Here is a 17,200-nt window from a genome sequence, read left to right on the forward strand (position 1 = left end):
GCTTTCAACAAATGTGCTGTAAAAATATGGAATGGATTTATGTATATTGTTTTATTTTTCACTTTTTTGAATTTGAAATACAGACAACCTTTTAGCTAATGAAGGTTGATTTTTAGAGTACCAGTCGGGGACTATGCTTTATGTGTACAAATTTGTAAATGGCCAGCCTTATATATAGGAATTCAACTAGGTATTTGTCTTCACCAGCTAGTGATTTTTCATACTGTTTTCCATGTATTCCCGTCACAGCCCGCTATTAGGAGAAATTGTTCCGTACATTTAGTATACTATACCTCACTCACATGAAAATGGATTTTATATAAGACTCAAATTTATGTGAAATAATTATGTAGTACACCTTTATCCAAAAAAAAAAAAAAAAGAATACACAATAAATTTCAGCTTTGCTAGAACCATTTCAACTCATATATTATTGACATGTGAAAGCTCTACTTATTTTTTTGAGAATATGAATGTGAAAGCTCTATTTGATTATTTCCCTCCGTGGTTTGAAAATCAAGCGTGTAAAAGCGCGTTGGTCATAAAACTAGTCATTCCATTTCTTTGCCTAGTGTACGTGCGTCAAAGTTATCAAATTTGACTTTTACAACCAAACTCACCAACCTCCTAAAAATTTCTAATACAATACAATTCAATTATTCACAATCATGCTGATTGAGCCGCCATTGATTTGATTGAGCACCACTCTCTCTTTTTTTTTCTCTCTCTCTCCCTCTCTCCCTCTGTGTGGGGTTTGAGAGAAGCCAGAGAGAGACCATGAGTGAGTTAATCAATGTGAATCACCAAAGGGTCAAAACCAACGGGATATGGATACATGTAGCAGAGCAAGGGACAGGACCACTAGTGCTTCTTCTTCATGGCTTCCCTGAAACTTGGTATTCATGGCGCCACCAAATCAGCTTCTTGGCCAATCATGGTTATCATGTGGTTGCACCTGACTTAAGAGGCTATGGTGACTCTGACTCACCTCTCAATCCCAACTCATACTCTCTAATACATCTTGTGGGTGACCTCATAGGCCTACTTGACCATTTTGGTGAACAACAGGTATGATTTATATGCATGCATATAGATTTGTATATCAATATAACTATATAGGCATGTATCTCTGTCTTAATAATTTTATTAACTGAAAAGGTATTTGTGGTGGGTCATGATTGGGGAGCGACTGCTGGGTGGTATTTGAGCTTGTTCAGGCCAGATAGAGTTAAGGCGCTAGTTAATCTATCTGCTCCATACTTTCAAAGATCTCAAACTTCTGGAGTTGTTGATTACTGCAGAGAACTTTTTGGTGATGGTTGCTACGTCTATCAGTTCCAGGTATATATGCCTATATTTGTATATGTATGTGAAATACATATCGTCTATCCCACTCTTATATTTCACTTTATGCTTCACTAACAAAGAGTATGTCATCTGTCTTTTTATATATATATATATACATATATACATGTATACATTTTAAATTATGGTTAATTTATAACATGAAAAAAAGAAAAAGAAAAAAAAGTATGAGACTCTATGATTGGTGAAGTATAAAATGTAACATTTAGTGTAAAACATAAGATTTTTATTTGACTGTGTTACTCAACACAGAGATGCACATATGTATATTAGGTGACGTGTTTTTATTGGCTTGGACTTGGAATAGCACATTAGCTGTACTTCAGAAATACATTTTCATGTGTAATGTATAATGTATGTACATATGTTAGATACTTGTATTGTATGCGACTATAATTAGTTGGTAAATGTCTAAATGATGTGTTTGGTTGAGTAGGAGCCGGGAAGAGCAGAGAGGGCTTTTGCAAGGTATGATTATTTGACGGTGATGAAGAAGTTCTTGCTCTTAACCAAGACAGATTATCTGGTAGCTCCTCCGGGGATGGAAATCATTGATTATCTAGAGACACAATCAGTGTTGCCAAAATGGATTACTGAGGAGGAACTCCAGGTCTATGCTGACAAGTTCCAAGAGTCTGGCTTCACAGGTCCTCTCAATTATTATCGAGCCATGAACCTGTAAGTCCATACACACCTTGGGACTTCCTAATTTTAACATTCAAAAGAGATGCAATCAAGCAAATTACTTTCAATAATTCAATCCATGAGCTTGAGTTAGGATAACAGCATCTAATAAAAATATTGGATTGCAGCATAACTAAAAGGAGTAGCAATATGAAATAACAAATTCTGGGCACATTTAGCAAAATGCAGAATGCAAAAAAAATAAAAATAAAAATCGAAATACATTTCTCTGCAAAGTAAATGATTATTTTTCTAGATTGAGGTGGATTTGGAACTTAAACCTGGTCATTCATATGCTTAATTTTCTCATTCTCATTAATTATTTTAACAAATAAATAAACAAATTGTGTCTGCAAAATCGCAGCATAGGTTTTTATTTATTTTATTACTTGGCTGGAGATATACCTCATTGACTCCTAATGTTCATTTGGGTATAATTAAGGAGATATTATTGACCAAGTCATCTAAAACTGAATTCTAAATGCTCAAAAGTCAAAACTTACAAGCCTCCTAGAAATGAATCATCTTATACTGACTGAAATTTGGATTGGTCAATCCCACATAAACTTAAATCTCCTAAATTTTTATGAACATTGGAGGCCCGTACCGTTACTATGTTTAATCAGCTACTTCCAAAATGTGACAGGAATTGGGAACTTCTGGCACCATGGCAAGGATCAAAAATTACTGTCCCAACAAAGTTCATAATAGGTGACAAAGATATTGGTTTTGAATCCATTGGTACAAGGGAATATGTGACGGGAGATGTTTTCAAGAGATTTGTCCCCAACCTCGAAGTTGTTATTATAGATGGACACCATTTTATCCAACAGGAGAAAGCTCAAGAAGTCTCGGATGAAATACTTTCTTTCCTTCGCAAATTTACCATGGATTAATGGATTTCCTGGTGTTTGAAGCAGAGTTGTGCCTTAATTTCTTCTTCAATAATTATTATACATGTAGGCAATCTTTGATTATTAGATATTCTCCATCATACATGTTTATTCTATACTAGAAATTAATAATCAATGCTATGAAAACTTACAAATTTTTTGTACTCGTTATGAATAATCCTATCTATCCAAAACAAAAAAAATTCTATCTATAGCCTAATGTCCATGCAAAAGAAACAATCCTATCTATGCAAAAAAATAAAAGCCCTTTGATAGCTTAATCTCCATTCAAACAAATCCTATCTATAACCAAAAAAAAGAAAAGAAAAAAGCCTTGGTAAGCAATTTCCATGCAAGCAAATGCTTTCATCAGTACGTATAATGCATCTCATGGTCATTAATTATTAGGAGAGTTCATTATCATCAACGAATAAAAGGGATGCACGATATTAACTACTACTAGAAATTAATATTTCATGACTATGAAAACTTCGCAGTTTTCAAAAGAAATTCGTACTTGTTATGAATAATAATCCTATCTAAAAAAAAAAGCTATGATATGATAGCCCAATTTCCATGCAAGCAATCCTATCTATCAAATATAACATATCTTGATAGGCAATTTCCATGCAGCAATTCTATCTATCCCCCCCCCCCCCCAAAAAAAAAAAAAAAAAAACTGTATTGATAGGAAATGTCCATGCAATCAAATGCTTTCATCAGTAATGGTTAGGGGGGTTCTTTATCTTAAACTAGCAAAAGGGACTCCCATAATATTAATTATTACTAGAAAGTAATAATGATGAGAAACAAAGATAATTTTTCACACTAATGAAAACGTCAACAAAGGACTTTATGGATTTACAGGTGCACAAGGAGAGTGTTTTCTCATTGCCTCGACATTATAAATAGACTGTAATACTGTTCATGGTTTTGCACACTCTACATTAGAATTTAGAAGTTCAAATTCGGTCTCTCTGATTACTTGTTTTCCCCATGGCACTAGATACTAATATGTTAGTATTTGCATTCACACTATTTTCCCTGTTTGGTAGCCTTCTCTCTTGCCCTCCTAATGTCATGGTTGCCACTTATGGCACTCCCAATGTCACAGTTGCCACTGATGGCAGTGGTAACTTTGGTACAATCAGCGAAGCCATCTCACAGATACCAGTTAATAGAAATGATCCATATGTGGTTTTAATAAAAGCAGGAACATACAATGAAGCCATTTTTATAGGACAAAATAAGTCAAATTTAGTCCTCATTGGAGAAGGTATGGACAAAACAATTATTCAATTCAACAATAGCGCAAAAACTGTTCGCTCAACTTCAGATTCGGCTACAGTGGGTAATGTCTTATTCACTTATTAATTTTCAGCTACTGTATTTTTACGTACATCTTTATATTTATATACAACCTTATTCATTCTACAACAATTCTTCTACGGCTATACCATTGGTCACAGTTTTAGTTCTAATTTGTTGAAGTGATTGATCATGAGTGGCAAACAATTACTTTCATATGGATCCACCACTCACAATTGGCTACATAAGAGTCAAGGACGGACCCATGTGGGAGCCTAAGGGGGCCTGGCCCCCTTGGGTCCAATTTTTATTTTTATTTTTTTATAGTTATTATATGTTTAATTTTTGTAGTTAGGCCTTTTAAAACCTTAAGTCTCCATTCTCTTCAATAAGCCTAACTAGCACCATCCAAATAGCAACTATCCAACCCAAAAACTTAACAAAAACAATAAAAACATTTATAATGGTGATTGTATTTTAGCAAAACAAAACTATTTTATCACCAAAGAACCAAAAAATCATGTGTTATTGGAGAAGTTAAAGCTAAATTTTTTGCTAAACTGGTATAAATACTAGTTGACTATAGCAAGTTGTTGAAAATAAAATACAATATTTTATCAAGATTATATCTCTTCCTTCAATTAAAAAACTTAAATTCTCTCTCTTCCTTTATTATTTTAATGAGTTGTTTATATTATTTTAGATAAAGTGATAAAAAAAATAATAGAACATTTGATATTGGATGTATTGTAAAGTGAAGTTGTCAAATAGATAAAGTAGTTTTTTGAGATGCTAATAGCTAAAATTTTTAGCACCACCACTGTGAATGCTCTAACTTCCACACACACACCAAAAAAAAAAAAAAAAATTCCTAGCCAGCCTAGTATTAAAAAAAAAAAGGTATTATTTTGTTTTTGTTTTTGTCTTTGTTAGTAAATGATTACATCTTAATGTATTTAAAAATAATGATTTTGAGTATTTATAATTTTTTAATAATGCTTATTTGGAGTTTTTTTTAATTTTTTTTAATTACTTTATACTTTGGCCTCCGTTAGCTTAAAATTCTAGGTTTGTCCCTGATAAAAGTTATGGTTCAAACGTTTAATTCCTAGAATTTTTCTTTCTGTTAAGTAAAAAGGATTTCCCCCTCCCCAATTATTGATTATTTTTACTTATGTTTCTTCGTTCAGATATTAGTGCCAACGATGTGTTGGTCAAAGGCATCGGATTTGTGAATTATGTAGGACCCGATGGTGGCCAAGCTGTGGCACTTAGATTAGCCGGTGACAGAATTGCACTTTATCAATGTTCTATACAAGGATACCAAGATACATTGTTGACTGCATATGGCATTCACTTCTTCCGCGAATGTGATATCTATGGCACAGTAGATTTCATATTTGGATTCGCACATGTTGTCTTCCAAAACTGTAACATTTATCTGAGAAAACGCTCAAACTCAGGCAACTTACTTGTGATTACAGCCCAAGGTCGTGGAAAGGTCAATGACACAAATGGAATAGTGCTACACAATTGCACTATTAAGGCTGACAAAGATCTTGAACCCTACCTAAACCAAACCAGAGCTTACTTAGGGAGGCCATGGTATAACTGTTCTCAAACCATTGTAATGGAAAGTTTTCTTGATAAGTTGATAGACCCTGAAGGGTGGCTTGAGAGTGGTGATAAGAAAGCATTGTCCACACTAAATTACATAGAATATGCCAACCGTGGCCCAGGAGCTAATACTAAAGGAAGGGTTCAATGGCCTGGGTATCATATTGCCAAAAACTCTGAAGAAGTGAAACCCTATACTGTTGAAAACTTTATCAATGGAACTATTTGGCTACCAAGTTCGGGAATTCCTTTTGTTCCCGGTCTAATAGGATAGTGATCAATATTGTATATATTAAAATAAAAATCAACAATTGTCCAATAAAATAATTTACAATGTGTTGAATAAGTTATGATAATTGTTCCCTTTGAATATCTTAAGTTTTTTTTTTTTTTTTTTTTAAATGGTTTTTGTTTAATTTCATTATTTTTCTTTTATTTTATACTAGCTTATTACTCGTGCTATACATAGATATTACTCTCTCTCTCTTAAACTACAAATTGTCATGGAAAAATAACCCGCTCTCCTCGTTTGTAGGAGCTCTCTCTCTCTCGGTACTACGAGATATTCCTCCCTTAGGGTTTCTTAAGGGTTTGCTTTTTTTCTTTTCTTAATCTGGCTACCATGGCAGACGATGTTACGAGTATTTTGGAGAAGATGAAGTTGACTTCAGAGGAGGAAGAGGTCATCGAGATTCCAGAGGAAGGGTGCAAAGAAGGGATGGAGAGTTGTGCCCTTAGTTTGATTGGAAAGTTTCTCACTTGTCGGCCGTTTAATAGGAAGGCAGCCATAACTACGTTGAAAAGAGCATGGGGTTTGGAGGAAGGTTTACAGATGATAGAAGTGGGAACAAATCTTTTTCAACTCAAGTTTCAAACTGAGTTTGAGATGGATCGGGTGTTTAAGGGAGGGCCGTGGTCCTTTGATAATCAGGTTTTGTTGTTGACTCGTTGGAAAGCGGGGATGACGACAGATAATGTTAGGTTTGATTTGGTTGCTCTTTGGGTGCAAATCTAGGGCACCCTGTTTGATTTGGTGTCGCCTAAAATTGCAGAAACTGTGGGAAGTAGATTAGGTTCAATGGTAGAGGTTGAGAAAAAACAGAGGGTTGAGGGACAGAGTTACTTTATGAGAGTCAAGGTTGCTATTCCAATAGCAAAACCAATCCGGCGAGGGGCTTTCTTGGCTGGTTCTGATGGCAAGAGTCACTGGGTCACGTTCAAATATGAGCGCCTCCCTTTGTTTTGTCACTTTTGTGGTTTGCTCGGCCATGACTTAAGGCATTGTGCTCTCTATTTCGCAGCAACCAAGAACGATGAGGAGGTTTTTTGTCAATATGGGGACTGGCTTAAGGCCATGGGAAATCGGACTAGATCTCCTTCTTGTAGGACAAACGACAGGGAAGAGGTTAGAGTGGAGGTGGACCAGCAAAAGGAAAGGTCTTGGCAAGTCAGTCCGGCTATAGTCACTGGAAACAGCGAAGAGGCAGTCCATTGTCAGGTACAAGTTCCGGTGGCTGCTTCCATGCAGACGGCGGCTGAAAACCCTAAGGAAGTTGATGAAGTGGACGCCGAGAAATCAGGACCAGCTATGGATTCCATGCAAGCTGATACCGTATTGGATGCAAAACGTGCTGACGTGGAGGAGCATAAGTTTGGGGCAGTAATTTTAAACCCGGATATTCAGTTAACATACAATAGCATGCCTAATTTAAATACGTGGACTGAGAATGAAGTTAAAAGTGCTACTGTGAATGAGGAGCAAGTAATGTCCAAGTCAGTGGAATTTGTTGAGCACGTGCCACACACCAATCAGCTATATTTGGATGAAGCTGGGCTGCCTAATTTCAAGCCCAAATCTACATGGACCCGGTTTAATAGAATGGAGTTTGGGCTTAGTGGTTTAGCCCGTGCAATCACACTCCCAACACTTGGGAAGAGAGACATAAGAGATGATGTTGGTGAGCAGGTTGATGGGAATGAACACAAGAGAGGGAAGGTAGTCAATGCAGGTGGAGTTTCAGAAGATTTATCGGGGGGGTGGTCAGTCACCCTTGCCGGAAGCAATGAGGCTGTTAAGCTGGAACTGCCAAGGGCTTGGGAACCCTTGGACAGGTCGTAGCCTTCGCAAGATTGTGAGGGAACAAGCTCCCACAGTCTGTTTTCTGATGGAAACTAGACTGGATAGAGATGGTTTTGAAAGTTTATATGGAAATTTGCCGTATCAAAATAAAGTTATTGTCAAGCATCCTGATTCGGGCGAAGGATTAGCATTTTTGTGGAAAAATTCTATCACATTGGAGGTCATTAACTACACTGTGAACCATGTTTTGGCCGTAGTTACAGAGGAAGATGGCGTTAGATGGTTTTTGACTTGCTTCTATGGATGGCCAGAGGCTCAATAGAAGGAAAAGTCTTGGAGATTGTTGGAATATTTGAAGACATTTGTGGAAGGACCTTGGCTGGTTGTAGGGGATTTTAACACTTTTTTACATGCCTCTGAGAAGAAAAGTAGAAGACCACCACAATATTCACAAGTTGATGCATTTAGGGCTGCTTTGGAGTCTTGTCAGCTGCAGGATTTAGGCTATAAAGGATATCCTTTTACATGGAATAATAGGAGACCGGGTGAGGCAAATACTAAAATCAGATTGGATAGAGCTGTGGCCAATAAAGACTGGATTGAGAAATTTCAAATGAGCAAAGTACTGCACCTTTCCACTCATGCCTCAGATCATTTACCAATTCTTTTGCAGGTTCAATCTTTTGTACCACAAAGAAGGGAGAGAGGATTTAAATTTGAGGAGTCTTGGCTACTCATGAAGGACTATGAGGCTATGGTAAAGGAGGCCTGGGATAGTGAGTTGGTTGTAGAGCAAGGATTGGCTTCAACTTTGAAGAAGATACAATTTTGTGGTTCAGAATTAATGAAGTGGGGCTCGGTCAGAACAACTCCGGATAAAGAGGCAATCAAAGAGATTCAGAAGAGGCTGGATAGGTTAAATGAAGAGGAGATGACCCCTGATGGCAAGGCTGAATATCTAGAGTTGAACAAAAAGATGGACGAGCTTCTCCAAAAACAGGAAATTTATTGGGCCCAAAGGTCTAGAATTTCATGGTTGCGGCATGGTGATAAAAATACTAAATTCTTTCATTCCAAGGTTTCACAAAGGAGGAGAAAGAATCATATCCGGGGTATCAAAAATAGCCAAGGGCAACGGGTAGAAGACGTAGAAGAGGTGGTGGCAGTAGCCTCTGATTATTTTGAAAACCTATTTCAGGCAGGAGCAAGTGACCGGATGGAGGAGTGTTTGTATGCTGTTCCACAGATGGTGACTGAAGAAATGCAGGAGACTTTGTCTGGGGAGTTTATTGCAGACGAAGTGAGGGCGGCCTTATTTCAGATGGGACCTACTAAAGCTCCTGGACCTGATGGTATGAATGCCCTTTTTTTTCAAAAATTCTAGCATATAGTGGGTGATGATGTTGTTATGGCTGTTTTGGATTTCTTAAATAATGGTCACATGTTACCTGAGATAAATCACACAAACATAGTTCTTATTCCGAAAGTGAAAAATCCTGAAAAAATGTCTGATTTTAGACCTATAAGTTTATGTAATGTGATTTATAAGATTATGTTAAAAGTTTTGGCAAACAGATTGAAACAGGTGCTTCCATTTATAGTCTCGCTCACCCAGAGTGCCTTTGTTCCAGGGAGATTGATTACAGATAATGTCTTGGTGGCATATGAAACACTACACACAATGCATGCTAGGAAGAAGGGGAAGAAAGGGTCTTTGGCATTGAAATTAGATGTTAGGAAAGCCTATGATCATGTAGAGTGGCAGTTTCTTAAAGGGGTTATGGAAAGGATGGGTTTCCCAACATTGTGGATAGAGAGGGTGATGAGTTGTGTCATTACTCCAACATTCTCTATCCTAGTGAATGGTAAACCTTATGGTATGATACATCCATCAAGAGGAATACGACAGGGTGATCCATTATCACCATATCTGTTTCTCTTATGTGCAGAAGGCTTTACGGCTCTGTTGGCAAAAGCAGAAATTGAAGGGAAGATAAAAGGGGTTTCCATATGTAGAGGGGCACCCAGTATTACTAACTTATTATTTGCTGATGATTCTCTATTGTTTTGTCAAGCTGTACAAAATGAGGGGCAAGCTATAATGGAAATTCTTCAAACATATGCACAGGCTTTAGGGCAATGTGTGAATTTGGAGAAATCTCAGTTTATTTCAGCAGTAATACCACAGGAAGTCAAAGGCAACAGATGCTGCAGATTCTGGGGGTGAAGGAGGTGGAGAGATTTGAATCTTATCTAGGGCTGCCAACTTTGATTGGAAGAGCTAAATATCATACCTTTTCTTATTTAAAAGATCGAATCTGGAAGAAGCTGCAAGGTTGGAAAGGTTTAGTGTTATCAAGAGCCGGTAAGGAAATTTTGATAAAGGCGGTGGCCCAATCTATTCCTACTTACACAATGAGTGTGTTCCAGCTTCCTAGGAAGCTCTGTGATGAATTGAATAGCATGTGTGCCAGATTCTGGTTGGGTCAAGTGGGTGATGAAAGAAAAATCCACTGGAAGAGGTGGGATAAGCTGTCAATTCCAAAAAAGGAGGGTGGTATGGGTTTTCGGGACTTGAGAGATTTTAATTTAGCCATGTTGGCTAAACAGGGTTGGCGTTTGATCCAAGGGAATGACTCTTTGCTATACAGGTGTTTCAAAGCAAGATATTTCCCTCGGACTTCGTTTCTAGAGGCCAAAGAATCGCCTGGGTGTTCCTATGTGTGGAGAAGTATATTGGCTGCCTTGCCTATTCTTAGATCGGGTTCTTGTTGGAGAGTTGGTAATGGGTCTTCTATAAGTGTTGTAGGGGATAGGTGGCTTCCTAACCATCCCACTAATAAAATTCTGTACCCAAGACATGAGCTGATTGGAGATTTAGCAGTATCTGATTTGATTGATCCAGAATTACATATATGGAGGAGAGACATGATTATGGGAATGTTTCATAGAAAAGATGCAAAGGCTATTTGTAGAATCCCCCTCAGTCAAAGAAATGTTCTAGACTCAATTTATTGGCTGCACAACAGGAGCGGTAATTTTTCTGTTAAGTCTGCATATAAGCTTGCTAGACAGCTTCAACTCCATGGAGACAGGGCCGAGACTTCAAGTGGCTGTGCTGGGAGAATAATTTGGCCGGTATTGTGGAAGCTTAAAATTCCAAATAAAGTCAAAATATTTGGATGGAGAGCTTGCCATGATATTTTACCAACATCCTACAATTTGTCACTCCGGACAATCATAAATGAAGATAATTGTCAACTGTGTACCGGAGAGGTGGAGACAACAACTCATGCTTTGTGGGAATGTGCTGCGGTGCAAGACGTATGGGCTGGTAGCATTTCCAAGTTGCAGAAAGGTCCCTCTGTTTTTCGTGATACACTTCAACTAATGGAGTTTCTAGTGGACAGGTTAATGGTTGAAGAGCTGGAGCTGTTCTGGGTGCAGGCCTGGATTATTTGGAACCAGCGAAACTGTGTTGTGCATGGAGGTAAATTAAAGGATCCTAAATGCCTTAACAAGCGAGCAGAGGACTATATTATGGAATTTCAGCAAGCTCAGGTGCAGTTGACAATGGCTCAGACTGTGCAAAATATTTCTGATCAGTGGCAACCTCCACCGCTGGATGTTTACAAGCTAAACTTTGATGCTGCTATGTTTTCGGGGCTGAACAGAACAGGTATAGGTACCATTATTCAAAATGATAAGGGGGGAGGTTATGGCTGCAATGTCTACTATTGGACCAAGTGCAGAAAACAGTGAAGAAGCTGAGTTGATGGCCTGTAGAAGATCGTTGGAGTTTGCCATTGATGCTAGGTTTTCAAGTTTGATAATTGAGGGTGATAATGCTAATGCCATTCAAGCCATTTCTTCGTCTCTCCCTAACAATTCTTATCTTGGATGTGTGGTGGATGATATTCGCCACTTGATACATGGGTTATATTGGGCTAGGACTAATCAAATTAGGAGGGGAGCGAATACAGTGGCACATGTTCTTGCCCAATTTGCTAGAGATTTAGATGAGGATTTAGTTTGGATTGAGGATTCTCCTCCACCCGCTTTGGCGGCTTTGTTTCATGATATTTCGTTATTATAATTGAATGAAAGTTTCCTTTTCAAAAAAATATTTATAGAAAACTTAAATGACAATATTAATTAAAAAAGTGATATGTAGCTATGTGAATAGGTATGAATTAATTTTTTGTTTAAGTAGCACTTAATGTGAATTAAAATTTATAAATTATTATTATTTTTTATATAAGATAGAATTCTACTCTAACCTAATCTAAGTGTATATATGTGTGAAACTCCTTCCTGGAGACTTGAATCCCGACTCTTACCCCTCACACCTCACAAGCACTTATACTTGTGAAGTGACTATCGCACTAAGAATGTGTGGTGGTAAATTTATAAATTATTGAATGATACAATGATAGTAGTACTTTTTATGTACTTTATTAATATCAAATAAGTCCAACAATAAAAATGATAACTAGTTTATTGAAAAAACTAATTAAAATCTTGCGTGCATAATCTAGAAAAATTTAATAGAACTTTAATGAGGTTAATAATGAGAAATTAATCTTTATTATTATTATTATTATTATTATTGTACGTACCCAAGATTCCTCCTCCCTAACAGGATTTACTGTTTTGGGCTTACAATTTACTTATATTGTGGGTATTGGGTTTCCTACCCTGGGTAGATCCCAGGTGAGCTTCAAAGAGGAATTACCCTCTTGTCGTGATGCCTTTCCTCTCCCTTATGCTCTCATGCTTGTGTGTTCTCTCTTTCTCTCTCTTTTCTCTTACCTTCCAATTGTCCAACCCCTTTTCCCTCCTTGCTCTTTCTTATTTATAGCTTTAGGATAGTGGAGGGATCATCATTGCCCCCCTAATCCCACTCGTGTGGGAGGGGCCCAAGTTGATTATTCCTAACTTGGAATATGCTCCATCGGAAATGGGGTTGAAACCGTTAGAATTGGTGCTAGCCTCCAAAAATTGTTTGGCAGCGTGGTTCCCAAGGGCATTCTCGGGATATCGGCATATTGTCGAACAAGGTAAGGATACTCCCCAAGCACCTTATGTGCAAGGTGTGTTCGTATACCGAGCTTATGAGCAATGGGCCGATACTAACTTTAGTCTTGGGCTTGGTGATATCCAAATTTCCTTGGGCCTGGGCCCAATGTAAGTGGGTCTATGGCCGTACACCGTACAATTGTTATTATTATTATCATTATTATACAAAGCCTTTTATTTTTATGACTTTTTCTAATTTTGCTATGTAAACTTTTGAAAGCCCATATTTTTCCATGTTAACATTTTAATTTGATTCTTAGAGTTACAAATAGTGTTGAATAGAATTATGTTAGTTTTAAAAAATAACAAACCTAATACGAAATCAAATCTGATTAAATTGGATTGATTATGAACAAGGACCTACATCTGATAACACACTGATTCTATAAACTATAGTGGCCTTAAAAACCAAGCCAAACCAAAATATCATCGTAAGATGCAATTACAGTAAAAGTAGGGCTAGTTATTTCCTTCATCAGCTCCATGGCCCGTTAGAGTTGTAGTTTTCAGTTGAATACACCATAAAGATGAAAATGACTACAAAAAGGTAAAGGGTACAAAAAAGAAGTAAATTTATCTTGTTATGTAAAAGACCAATTCTAGAGAATCCCAGTAAATTTATATTGTCAAATAGCTATTAGTCATTGAAATATTGTCATCGCTCAAAATTTATTGAGGCAGCTGCCCCGTTAGATCTAAACCTTTCAGCACCTTTCAGCCCCCCTAAACATAGACACTATATTATCCACAAAACGAATTGGCCTCAAAGTTGAACATGACTTTGTTGCTTACTTAAGCATTTGGGTAAGACTGAAGCCTCTCATAGATTGTTTTAATTAGTCAGATCCTCATTAGACTTGTCAACCATAAAACTCTTTTGTAATCAATCAAATATATATATATATATATATATATATATAAGCAAAAGCCTCATATTAGAAAGCATGAGGTTGTGTCATGTGAAGCATTTTATGATATTTTCTTTATTTAGGCATTTACTTCAATAACATTTGCATTTATATCAAAATATTAGTTCATTGAATTAGCCTTGAATGTCTCTGTTGGAAATATTATGAGATGATAACCAATTAAACTACAATATTTTTGAAAAAAATTATTGAAATATTAGAGAAAATTAATAATATATTGTACCGCACAACATACGGGATCTCAGCTAGTATAATTAAGTTGCAAACCCTTATGGTTTGACATAGGCATGCACATAAAGCAAAGAGCAGTTCTTGTAGAACATCCATGTAATTGCAAGAATATTCTATAATTATCTAGATTGTTAAACTTTTGTACTAACATGATTGACATTTTCTTGTCATACCTTTATTTGAATTCATGAATCATGTAGGGATGCAATTGAAGGAAGAGAATGAGTGATTAAGACAACAAGTATTGTAAGGTTGAATTTATTCAATCATGTGTTGGCTTTATTCCGTGCCAAATTTGCTTGTAATTTAGCAATTAGATACCCTATATTTAGGTGAGAATTATGTAAGGGTAGTGTGTGAGAGAGTGTGAAGAAATCTCAAGAAGTGTGCAATTCAAGGGAGTCTCACGACTGGATCTCGCAACTAGCAAGTCGCCAGAATGGCACCCGCGTGAAGCATGCAGGGGGAGCTGAAGGGTCACGCCAACTGGAGCACTACAAGACAAAACTTCCAGTCTGGCCAAGTAGTTAGCTCGCGACTCGTTTCAGTCGCGAGGTCGAGTCGTTAGAATGCCCTGTTTGATGAAAACTGACCTTTCGCATTCCTCACACACCTTACTATAAATACCCTTATACCCACGAAATGTAGAGAGCTTCCAGAGAGAATTTTGAGAGAGAAACCCTAGAAAAAAAAAAAAAGATTGACTCCTCTATAATATTTATCATTTGATTCTCCAAATTCCTCTATTCTCACCCTCTCCATTGACATATCCTTGAGATATACATTTAGTCAAATCCTTATCTCACCATACCCATATTAGTGAGAATGTATTTTGGTGCTTGGGAAGCAGTTTAGAAGGGACCAATTCATTTTGGTTGATACAATGGGTGATTGCGGGATCCGGTAAGCTAGAGAAGACAAGGTTCGGCGTAACCATATTGGAGCAAGAAGATTAGATGGCTTAGATGCACTGGGTAGATTAGGCTTGGAGGGTCTTCTGCTATTCATATATCCCAACTTTATTCTCTAGTGGATTATTGACCGCTTGGAGGGCGACAGAGAGATTTTTCGCCGAATACTTTGGTTTCCTCTTCGATAACACATCGTCGTGTTATCTTTATGTTTGCATCCTTCTTTCCTTACTCTTTATCATTTAATTGCTGCTGTGGTTGTGATTAATTATAGATTAGAGTGTTTTACCAATTTGAGTTTAGCTTATATTCATATTCCGCACATATATTGTTTGTTTATAAGCTTGTGTTGGTATTTTTAAATTGGAGATCTAAACGTACATTGGTGTTTTACACACTATTTGAACTTTCAGGTATGAAGTCTCTCTTTTTCTTCTTCTCCTTCTCTGATTGCTAATTGAAAGTTTGGCTAAGGTGGTAAATATATCTAATGATCGAAGACACATTGGCACTAGGTTAGAGAATCTGATTGCTAAGGAAGGCCAGTCATCAGAGTCTGTCACTAATGTCTGCAACTCCACTGGTGGCCCTCATGACTATGACAGCTCATATACATACCTCAAGTTGGGGTGAGTTCAACATGCTTATAAGCACATAGACAGCCGATCAATCTTTGCACTCACAACCCAAATTAAATCGAGTCCAAGCCTGACTACCCTTCCTAAATGGAAAATTTGATTAGTTTCCATTTTCTTTAATCCTGTTTGGGCAAAAAATGATAGAGCCAGAATTTGGTTGTAAACTTGGCTACTCCACGAATATCTTTTGAGTGAAAAAACCTTGTGTAGCAAGTAGGTCTGCATGCATAAGCTTCAGGATTGCAAATTTTCTTATTTTTATTTATATCCTGCCTTGAGCTTTGTCATATGGGCACAAGCCTTAGGCAAGCTTTACTTAGAGAAAAGGCAGTGGTTAATTTTCTTAGAGATGTCTTCTCTTGGAGATGGTCATGAAAATAATTGTACTAATATTTATAACATAGCTTGCACGTTGAAGTTTACTAAAATTTGGAAAATATTTTTTTAGTTTTAAACAAACTTTCTCAAACCATTTTTTTTCCTTACAATCCAAAACACCAAAGACGTAACTAAAAATTTAATAAAACGTAACAATGATTTATTGGACCAATTAGGAAAAAAAAATTGTTGATAATCTATTAGGGTTATTTTCTTTGCAAAAATTGCAATTTTGTCTTCCTGAACAATTTTTCAACTCAGACACAAATTTTAACCAACCTGAGCCCAGACTCATTGCCTAGCTGAATCTTTAGTCCTTGCAATTTATTAAAACGTGATTAATACTAGTAGCACTATACATATGGAACTGCATGTTAGTGTATAATTGCGATGGATGATCACACCATATTATGATATATTCTTATATGTGCAATAACTTCTCACTTGGTGGATGGTATTGCTTCACATATGCGAAATTTGTTTATGTAGAGATTTATTAATTGCATGGTATTTGTGTAAGTGTATAACTCTTGAAATTGATATATCTGTTCACAACAAATATCTCTTTTCCAGGGAATATGTGCTTGCCTATAAATACCTTTAGGCATTCATTTAGACAATATACTTGAAAAACAAAATATATTCTCTACAAACTCAAATCCTTATGTCTGTGATTCTCACCCTAACAGGGCTGCCATCCACATCTGGGACCAATACTACAAACTTATAGTCACTGTAAACCTTAAAATAACTTGTAGAACAAGTGGCACCAAGAATTGTCTAGGGCCTATCTAAATCATTAAAACAGTATCAAACTAGAACCTCATCACCAAATGTTTAGCTAAAGAGAAAAACAAGTAAATCAGCATGTACATATTTTACAATATTTTCTAATAGCTTAACAACCTGAATATGCGGAAAATAACCCTTTAGCTGATTAAGTGATTAGCCAAGAAGGTCATACTTTATATGGTTTTTGGTGAAAAAAAAAAAGAGTTAACAAACTTTCTCCAAAAAAAACCCTCATTAAGTCCCAACAAATTTAAGATGTGGGACTACCTTAAAAGCTTCAACATTGAAGAATATC

The 17,200-nt window shown here is 36.7% G+C and overlaps 2 protein-coding genes across 2 annotated transcripts; both read left to right on the forward strand.

Annotated features, from left to right (window-relative positions):
* Positions 1 to 646: 646 nt before the first annotated feature.
* LOC115965038 (epoxide hydrolase A-like) lies at positions 647 to 3,137 on the forward strand. Its single transcript, XM_031084247.1, has 4 exons — positions 647 to 1,068; positions 1,159 to 1,341; positions 1,802 to 2,043; positions 2,696 to 3,137. Exons 1-4 carry the CDS (start codon positions 778 to 780, stop codon positions 2,943 to 2,945), a joined length of 966 nt encoding a protein of 321 aa, XP_030940107.1. The 5' UTR covers positions 647 to 777; the 3' UTR covers positions 2,946 to 3,137.
* An 885-nt stretch (positions 3,138 to 4,022) lies between these two features.
* On the forward strand, positions 4,023 to 6,141 carry LOC115964281 (pectinesterase 2-like). Its single transcript, XM_031083623.1, has 2 exons — positions 4,023 to 4,218; positions 5,441 to 6,141. The coding sequence occupies exons 1-2, from the start codon at positions 4,023 to 4,025 to the stop codon at positions 6,139 to 6,141; spliced, it is 897 nt and encodes a 298-aa protein (XP_030939483.1).
* Positions 6,142 to 17,200: the final 11,059 nt, after the last annotated feature.

Source organism: Quercus lobata, chromosome 10 (assembly GCF_001633185.2).
Source record: "Quercus lobata isolate SW786 chromosome 10, ValleyOak3.0 Primary Assembly, whole genome shotgun sequence".
Lineage (NCBI taxonomy): Eukaryota > Viridiplantae > Streptophyta > Magnoliopsida > Fagales > Fagaceae > Quercus > Quercus lobata.